This window comes from Poecilia latipinna, unplaced genomic scaffold (assembly GCF_001443285.1).
Source record: "Poecilia latipinna isolate Pla-1442-1.1 unplaced genomic scaffold, P_latipinna-1.0 Scaffold1737, whole genome shotgun sequence".
In the NCBI taxonomy this organism is placed as follows: Eukaryota; Metazoa; Chordata; class Actinopteri; order Cyprinodontiformes; family Poeciliidae; genus Poecilia; species Poecilia latipinna.
The window spans coordinates 214110-223783 of record NW_015114353.1 but is presented as its reverse complement, the minus strand read 5'-3'; the positions used below and the strand labels follow the sequence as shown (position 1 = coordinate 223783).

Below are 9674 nucleotides of genomic sequence, written 5' to 3'. Positions count from 1 at the left end.
TGCCAATTAATAATGCTGCAGCAATGGAAACCTAAATGAATGTTCTGTAAAAACAAAATGCATCGTACGTTTTTAAACATGTGAAGAAACATGTCATTCCATCTCCCATCACTACATACATCATTCAACTCCTGAGATTCCAGTAGCATGAATTTTGTCCTTCAGTTAATGCATTACAATATCCTCTCTAATTAAACTGTTTTCCATGAGGCAGACAATAATATTTACAATGAGATGTACATGAAGTTTTCAAATAACTTATATTTTGCATTATGCATCTATCTTTTGTGGAAGTTTCTGATAAAAGCTCTACTACTAAAAACATGTAACAACCATAAGAGGTTTGCTTACCAACTACTTTTCCCCCACTGATATATTTTATGTAATCTGTGTAAGCAAAATTGCAACATTTTACAGGTGACATTCTTCCAACTCTGCGGCTCTGTAGGTCACACTGCTGCTACTTTTCTCAGATCTCAGAAAATGTTCTCCGACTATGTCTTGCATATCTCAGTCTTCAATAGTCGTGGAGTCCCAAATGTTAGTGGCCCAACTCCTTTATCTCTTTCTGAGCGATACCATTTAATTTCTGTAGGCTACAAATTTTAAAAGCAGCTACACACAGGAAGTTTTCTAAAAATATGTTAGTGTTCTTCTAAACATTAGGGTGAAATAACCCCAGGGTACCTGTAGGACATGAATAAAAGCTGATGTTTATCAGATCTAACACGGATTCAACCAAGCGCCTAATAAAAGTCTTCAGAAAGCAACAGAGTCTAATGACGAGGAAAACGATCCCTGTCGGTCCACATTCAAGTGATATTTGTGGTTGAACCTTATCGCCGCTCATTCCTCAGCCACTGCTCGTCAGGGAGGGACTATTTTTTTCCTCTACCGTGATAACCGCTGTGGGCGGAGAGCTGAAAGCTCTGGAAGGAGGTGTTGGCTACATGCGGGCCAGCAGTAATAATAATAGAGTTACCTCCTCCTCGGCAGGAGTCAGGAGGAAGTGTTGCGTCGCGTCTGGACTTACCTGCCATTGAGTCGATTTAATCCGCCGAACTCACCTGGACTAATACAAACTGGCAGTAAGTAAAAGTCACTTTCAAAGTTAAACATTAACTCTTCACTGAGCTGTTTTCGCTTCATAAAGGCTACTATAGTCCTTTCAAACCAGCTATTGTGAGGATTTAAAGGGAATTTTGAAAGCTCGTACTTCCGCGTGAACGTCTTTTAATTGGCTAACAACTTGTTAAGTGGGGGGGTTGATCGGGAAACAAAATGATGTAATAGTCGGTCAGGATCCTGTAACGTCGCTGTATTTCCATGTCTGAACTGCTTCCTTGAACTCTCGTCCAGATTCAGCCTTCCTTATCACGACCTGACCGGAGCACCATGGAGCCCAAAGCAGCGAGCAAGGACCGGTTCTTCATAGTCATCCGCGGGAAGTCGCGGAGAGGCTTCTGCCGCGGCTGCATCGGTCGCGTGGAGGCGGAGACGGGGCGCGGGGAGCTGACGGGGCTCATGTACGGCTGCAGCTCCAACGCCGGGAGCCCCAAGAACGGGGGCTTGGTGAGGACGGAGGACGCGTACCCTCTGACCCGACACCAGGCCCAGCTGCTGCTCTACATCTCCAGCCCCAGCAGACGCCTGGAGATGCTGTGCAACCCGCAGCTCTTCTCAGCCATCTGCGAGCTGACCCCGGGCGACCTGGTGGTGATCAGGTACAAGAAGGGCCACGTTCCCGGGATGGTGAAGAACCTGATGCAGATCGGAAAGAAGGAGAGCAAGGACGACCTCAACATGCTGGGCTTCGAGGTGGAATTTGTGGTGAGTTTGTCTGCTTTTCTTTTCCCTCAATTAACACACAAATTGATCCTCAGTTGCATGTTGATGAATCATGAGCAAATAATCCCTTATGGTCTTTCCAAAATTGTCCAAAGATTATCAGCAAGATTGAGTTGTTTGCAGAACGTCACATGCAAGCATGCTTGATTTTAAGATCCGTGTACGTAAAGCTGTTTGCTTTCCAGTAACCACTTGTTCTCCGTTTCTGTCTAAGGACTCCGAAGACAACTTGTCGCCCAAACAACTTGGACAGCTTCCCATTTTCAGCGCTTCAGACATCATCCAGGTGGTCCCGTCTTACTCCGTCCCCCTGGGACTGCAGTACAGAGACATCAAAAGAGGCGGTGAGTTCAACCAGACCTGAGCTGAAAATGTCAAAACACCTCGATGTTCCAGCAGGCCATTCTTTAAAGAATCTCCGCTCTGAAAGTATCGGATTTTGATCAAAGACCTGTGATACCTGAAGGGGTGGGGGGGATGCAGGCAATGCACTCATGTACAACTTGTCACATGTACAGCCGGAAAGACCAGTTCTGTCGCTCTGGAATGTATGACAGTAGATTTTGTCACATGATCTTGCATTTCTTTGCAGCTGGCGCTCATGAAACTGTCTACATATTTTCACTGGAGGCGTGTAGATACAGTGCCTTGCAAAAACACTCACACCCCTTGAACATTTCTTTGCGTTTTGTCACACACAAACTTTAGAGAATTTTAACATTTTTCGTTGACCTTCGTGAACTCAGCTGTCCTATTGGACACCTCAGTAGTGAGGGCACTGTTTCAGCCTTCGTGATGCTAGCTGCATTTAGCATCACGAAGGCTGAAGAACATACCAGACAGGTCAGAGTGTGTGTTGCGGTAGGGCTGGGTTATAAAACTATCTCAACACTGCAAAAACACAACATATGATGTATTTAGTGCAAATACCTTAATACACTTGAAATATAACAAAACTAACTTACAAGTAACTTTTTGGCAAGATGTAAGAGCCTGTTTTAAGTCAGTAATTCCTATTCCAACAAGACAATTTTTCTATGTTACAAGTACTTTAAAAAAAATCAAGATGAAGGAGTAATTGACTTAAAACAAGCTCCTATATCTTTGCTAAAAAGCTAATTGTAAGTTTTTGTCTTTTTATGTAGATATTTGCACAAGAAATATAGGCAAAAAATATTTGGTAAGATTTTGTGGTCTTTTTGTGATTTTTTTTTTTTTTTTTTTAACAGTGATCCTTTGAGGGTCTCACAGGTACAAAAGTAAAAGTTTTGGTCTACACTGTAAAAACACAATTTGTGGCACTGCATATCTTCCTGAAAACACTGAAACGCCAATAGTGAAACATGGCTCTCCTTCCACTTCATCACCGTGTGCCACTTTATTTTGGCCTTCTTCATAAAATCCTGATGAAATATTTTAAAGCTTGTGGCTTTGGAGATAAAATGTAGAGAAAAACAAACTTCTGGGGATGTGACGCATACGCAGGACATCACACTTATGGTGCCATGTTGGCTGGAAGCGTGTCGAGACGCCATGTGATCAGCCTGGAAGTTAAAAATAAAAAAGAGTCTCATGACTCTTTCCCCTCCCTCTCACTCACACACCTGTCATACCTGTCTGCAGGCTCAACTGGGAAAGTGGTGATGCGCATCAACTCCATGCCAAGTACCGGGACGAGCAGAAGACAAGTCACCAACAGCCAATCAATGCGAAGCGTCGCTCCAGGCCGGACGCAGAGCGAGCCTCCTGTCCCTCTAGAGGTCGGCTCCTTGGTGGAGGTCGTCAACAACGCAGGGGTCACGGTGTACGGAGTGATCCGGTGGTTGGGGATCCCAGAGGGGAAGCTGGAGACATGGGCCGGGGTGGAGCTGGTGGGGGATTCAGAGTTTGCATCAATGTGCTTCTGGTTTTGTTGCAAACGGCGATTGTGCTCATTTTACTATGATGTGGTGGCAGGACTATGAAGTGGCGGGCTGCTCTGACGGGGTGTACAAAGATCAGCGGTACTTCACTTGCAAGGAGAACTGCGCTTTGTTTGTTCCCGTCACAAAATGCAGCCCAGACAGCCGGTTCGTCTGCTCCTCCACAGAGATGGAGACGTTCAACACCACAGAAATCCCTCCAGGTTTGATATTTGCTTCCAGTTATGCACACACAACTGAAACTACACACACTTGTACATTTCTATTGTAAATCTGGAGATGTACAACAATGCGGCCATATTATGGAAAATTATAGTTGCTGCTCTAAATGCAAGCAGCTGCAAAGGAGTGTGTAACACTAGGCCTGTCGCAATAAATCAGTTAATCGCATCGTGAAGTAAAACAAACTCAGAAATTTTCATTTGCATAATTTTTTCGTTTTTTCTCTTTCTTTCAAAAATTGGATGAGAAAATTCTTCAGTCTGGTGCTTTGGTCTCAGCTAGTCCTTTGTTCTTGAAGGATAATTTTGTTTAATTAATTTATTTGAAGTTTTTATTTATTTTAGATATTTCAAATATCTTCCAATTTCAGTGTTAAAAGTTTATTAGAATTTAACGTTTATTGATCTTAGAGAGTACATGCATTATTATGCCATGACTCTGACAACATTATCATTTATTGCAATAACTTTATCATCCAGTATCTGATTTTATCACAACAGGCCAATGTAAGACTTCAATATGTAATAATGTAATAAAATAAAAGTTTAATATGTAATAAAACAAAATTAAGACTGGATTATGTAGAATTAGATGCAAAATGTCATAAAATTCTCAAACACATTTTGAATTGTTTTGGCACACATTTTGGCTAAGAGTCAGAAAAGTGACTGAAAGTTTGGCTTTCATTGATCAACGTTTCAGTTTAAATGCTTATAGGATCTGTAACATGATCGTTATTAGAAGTATATTGATTAGGATGACAGATTGTGATTTATTACACAGTGCACCTTTATTTTAAATGATTATGTCTAAAAAAAAAAGGCCTACTTCCACATTTTGTAACACAATTTAATAATATTGTTATGCGGCTGAAAGCATTTCTGTAGTGTTTGAGAATTTTATTACATTTTGCATTGATTATTAATATTACATAATGTGGCTTTAATTATGTTTAATTACGTTTTGAAGCGCAGTTATCTTACATTATTACATAATGCAGTTTTAATTAAGTTTTATGACATACCACTGTGGTGTTGCATAATGCGGCGTTGGCGCTTTCACTGCAATAAACGAGTAGTTGTTTAATTTCCGAGTGCCCTGCGTTGACGTTGTGCATGCAGGTAGCGTATTTTGCGAAGGCTGGGAGTGTGAGGCGTACTGCGACGGTCACAATGAGGTGAAGGAAATGTGTCATTTTGCTTTGCTTGTTGCAAATGCACGTCAAAAATTATTGCTGGAAAACATGTTGTGTGTTTGCTGGATCTTATCTGCAGCATAAAACAGTAGAATGGCTGGAATGCAGACTGAACAGCATATCAGGGAGTCATTATGAAGAAAAGTGTTTACTTAAAGATCTTGTGGATCGTGCAATTTGTCAGTAACTCTACAGCTGTTTTTAATCTTCCCTGATTCCTTTTTTTTTTTTTGCATTGAAGTTGGTAAAAATTAAATAAACTTGACTGATTTTCACAGACTCCTTTTTTTGTGTGTGTTTTCTTTCCAGTTCCTGCGTATGAAGAGTCGGAGGAAGATGCGCCGCCTGTCCCTGAATCAGAGGCAGCCTCGCTGTTCGTGGGGAAGATGAAGGGCATACAGGGTCATATCAACTCGTGCTACCTGGATGCTACACTTTTCAGGTAAAAAAAAACCCCAACAAACAATATGATTTCATTTCTAAAAACGCCAAGATTCACTTCATCATTATTTTTTTCAACTGAAGCCTCTGCACAGGTAAATTAGTGCTTGGAGAAATGCAGAATTTAAGAGATATGTTTCTTTATCTCAGTTTGTTTAGTTCATCTGTCACTGTGGATGCCATCTGCAACAAACCGGCTGACAAAGAGCGACCAATAACCTGCATCCTGAAATCCATAGTTAATCGCTTGCGCAGGTAAAACGCAGGTTTAACACTTTTCAGCGTGACCTGCTTTTGTCTTATAAGAGATATTTCTAAACTGTTTCCATTCCTCACAGACAAGGCTTTGTGCCTGCACAGAGTGTGATGAACTTCCGGAAGAAACTCGGCTGCGAGACCTTCAGCAAAAACGAAAAAGGTACATGCTGCAGCAAATCCGGAGCCTTACAAGGGCATTCTTAGTGTTTTTAAAAATATATCTTCAAAAGTAATTCTGAAAAAGTACGGCAGGCATTTGTATTGTACTCCAGTATGACTAAATGATCTCTCTGTGTGGTGGAGAACGAACACTGCACAGCCAACAATAGTTCAGGTTTATTAAAAAGAGATAATTTGAGAAGGTTGAAGATAAAAAACAAAACAAAAACTCAGAACTAAACAAATAGAACGAAAGAGAGTATATCAATTTTTACTTTAAAGAAAATAATCAAATATAATATTTTATCAAGGTATAATGAAATACATTGACTCATTAACAAAGATAATGATTTCTTTATTATTTCTTTATATATAGACATTTATTGCCTGTTTTGTGTTTAAAGATTAATCTGGATGGATGATTAATGTTTAGTTATTTATGCTAAAGCAAATTAACTTTTGAGGGAAGGGATAGAAGATATAAGATTTTTTTTCCTTCCAACTACTCCTTTACATTCAAAATCCTTTATATCAATACATCACATGTTCATTTGAATCTATAAATGCATAAATAGTTTAGATCAAAGCATGTTCATGTTTTAGAATGGCCCAGTCAAAATCCAAAGTAAAATCCAATTGAAAGTCTGCAGCCAGACTTGCTCACATGCCAAAGAATTAAGGCTATTAAAAAATAATATAATAATAATAATATTATTATTATTATTATTATTAAGTCAGAGTGTGGACGGTTCTGTGAGTCTTAACTCGTTAACAGTGGTTTTCTTTGCTGCTTTGCCCCAAAATCAGATCCCGAGGAGTTCATTTCAGTGCTGTTTCAGAAGGTGCTCTGCATCCAGCCCCTGCTGAAGCTCCGGTAGGTTGCCATGACGCTTACAGTGCATGCTTGGCATATGCCATATTTCTAGTAGTAAAGTTACCGAACGCTTGTGTCTCCAAAGGTCGGAAGGAGGAAGCTCTCACGGAGCCTACACACTCCAGATCTTCCTGGAAAAGGAGCAGATGGGCCAGACGCCCACCGTCCAAAAGCTGCTGGACACGTCCTGCATGTCGGGCGACATCAAATTCGAAACGGTGAGAAAACCAATCCTAAAGGAGTTTATCAAAGCTTTCTTTTCATGTTTAAGCATTAAAAAAAATCCTTTCCCTCCCCCAGATGCCGTCTTGCCTCATAATCCAGATGCCAAGGTGTGGAAGCAAGTACAAGATGTTTTCTCACATCATTCCATCCACTGAGCTGGACGTCACAGATCTCCTGTTCAACTGTGAGGGACTTTTTGTTTGTTTCTTTCATTCATACAATCCATTCATTTGTGAAAACAAATGAATGCTCACGGATCGTTTGCCTTTTCACCTGACAGCTCCAAGGGAATGTTTCATCTGCGGACAGATGGCAAAGTTCGAGTGTCTCCAGTGTTTGCCAGACCACAAACTGCAACCAGGAAGAATCAAGCAGTACTGCAACACCTGCAACACCCAGGTAGGCATGGAAACCATTTCAAAAGAGTAATCCACTCACCAGACTTAGAGAGTAGAATATTTAACTCTTGACGATGTTTTCTGCAGGTACACACCCATCGGTCGCGGTGCAGCCACTCTCCCCAGACGCTAGCTGTGCCTGAAGGCGTAGCCGTCAACACTCCTCTGCCGAGGCGCACCATGCAGCTGTTTGGTGTGCTTTGCATTCAGACCAGCCACTTTGTGTCCTTTGTCAAGTACGGCCCTGATTCCCACTCATGGCTCTTCTTTGACAGCATGGCGGACAGACACGGTAAGCTGCTTTGTTTTTGTTTAACTTCACCCAAGAAAAAAGTTTGTGCAACGGAAGGCCTCGGTTTTTGTTTTTTGGTTTTTCGGGGTGGGGGTTAGCTCCTCCTGACTGGAGTATTTTTGTTTTAACTCAGCCTTGACCGTAACCGATAAAGAAGTCGAGAGCAACTCTGACGTCTTCCGGCTTGGCCTTTTTATCTCGTTTCAAGCTGATCACTAATCTTAAGGCCGCTCTCCTTGTCGCAGGCGACGATGAGAAGGGCTACAGTGTTCCCGAGGTTCGAGCTTGTCCTGAGCTCGGCGACTTCCTGGGCCAGCCGGAGGAGGAGCTGACCCGGGCGAACCCGGCTCTCGCGTCGGAGCTGGTCCGCAGGCTCCTGTGCGACTCCTACATGTATTTATACCACAGCCCAGAAATGTCGGTCTCAAAGCCAAGCGACGGGGAACCGTAGATCTGTCTGAGCGCAAGAACACCGTGTTCCACAACAACAGCCTAATCGGCTTTTATGCACTTTATTGCATCCAGGCAGTGGGAACTGAAATGGATGCTTAGAACTTCATTGAAGATGGAAAATGCAGTTCAATGTTTGAACTTAAATGGGTCACGCTTGAAATTGATGTGGATTTTTGTTTGAGATGAAGTGAGCTCTTAAAGTCACAGAGCAGAGTGACATGTTTCTAAAAGCTTTGTTTTTACCTTTTAAATGTGTCGAAGTTGTACTTTTTTATCAGTAAAGATGTCTGTGGAAAAGTCTGTTTCAGGCAATTGAATCACTTAATGGCATCTTCTAATGGCACCTCATGTTATGTTACCTGAAGACAATTGTACTTGCTGCTCTTTTTTTTTTTGTTTTGTTTTTGTTCACAAATGTACATAAGTGAGTATAAAACTCTTATTAAAATTTGAACTTCTGCAATTAAGACTCCTTGTCTTTCAGACAAAATCCAAGCAGGTACAGTATAGAAGTATTCAAGAATGTATTAATCTCACTTAAAAAGCATTTATTACAAAATGAAACATTACTGTTTAACTTCTATAGAATTATAGAGCAAATCATAAAAGTCTTTTGTTGGAGTATCGGAACAGAATAACTAACTCATTTTAGCAACCCTCTGCCTCCCTCTTGTGGACAAAATTATGTTTGCAAGACCGATTATTACTACCTTAACTGTCGTTTAGTATTTTAAACCAGGGCTAATCATGATTCTGCAGTCAAATGTAGTTTAGTTTCAGTCCAGTTTGCTAGAAATGTATTTAAAGATTGTCAAGGTTTTGTTTTTAATTACTTTGTTAAAAAAAATAAAGAAACAAGGCATCGCCATCAACCTCTTTCATGGGCTTGACAAAGTCAGACACACCTAAATACACAACACCCGGACATGGATATTACTCATAGCAGTAACTGTACCAGTCAGACGTTTACATTCACTCATCACTATGAAAAATAATAATAAAGCTCAAAACTTTGTTTACAAACTCAACTATGCACATGCAGCCCTGACTAAAATTTGGAAAAATCTTCCTTCGTAGAGGAGCTACATGCTTGATTGCTTTATGTAGCCACCAAGTATAATCCTAGCAGTATACCTGAGCAGCATTCTTTTTCCACAAATAGTTAATTTAAATTAATTGGTTTCCTGGCAATGGCCTCGCCATTTTTAATAATACACATTTTTAATGAGAGCACATTTTTCATTAGCTTAATGCTGCAGTTCCAGCTACATTCTGGTTGCATGCTTCAAAACTGGCTTTGGAATGAAAATAGTGAGAAAATATGCATTTCTGGAAAGCATATAGGGTTTGCAGGGGTGTCCAAAGTCGGTCCTCGAGGGCTGGCATC

At 41.0% G+C, this 9674-nt stretch overlaps 1 protein-coding gene across 1 annotated transcript; it reads left to right on the top strand.

Moving 5' to 3' along the window:
- The first annotated feature begins 932 nt into the window (after positions 1–932).
- cyld2 (cylindromatosis (turban tumor syndrome) 2) lies at positions 933–8750 on the top strand. The gene is made up of 14 exons (XM_015060707.1): positions 933–1088; positions 1360–1830; positions 2063–2192; positions 3472–3719; positions 3805–3973; positions 5497–5629; positions 5779–5883; positions 5967–6046; positions 6853–6919; positions 7005–7137; positions 7220–7328; positions 7425–7543; positions 7630–7834; positions 8080–8750. The coding sequence occupies exons 2-14, from the start codon at positions 1396–1398 to the stop codon at positions 8283–8285; spliced, it is 2139 nt and encodes a 712-aa protein (XP_014916193.1). The 5' UTR covers positions 933–1088; positions 1360–1395; the 3' UTR covers positions 8286–8750.
- Positions 8751–9674: the final 924 nt, after the last annotated feature.

Coding starts and splice junctions, on each gene's coding strand:
- cyld2 (XM_015060707.1), top strand. CDS start 1,396: ATGGAGCCCAAAGCAGCGAGCAAGGACCGGTTCTTCATAGTCATCCGC. Junction 7,138..7,219: donor GCGACATCAAATTCGAAACG/GTGAGAAAACCA, acceptor TCCCTCCCCCAG/ATGCCGTCTTGCCTCATAAT. Junction 7,544..7,629: donor GCAACACCTGCAACACCCAG/GTAGGCATGGAA, acceptor TGTTTTCTGCAG/GTACACACCCATCGGTCGCG.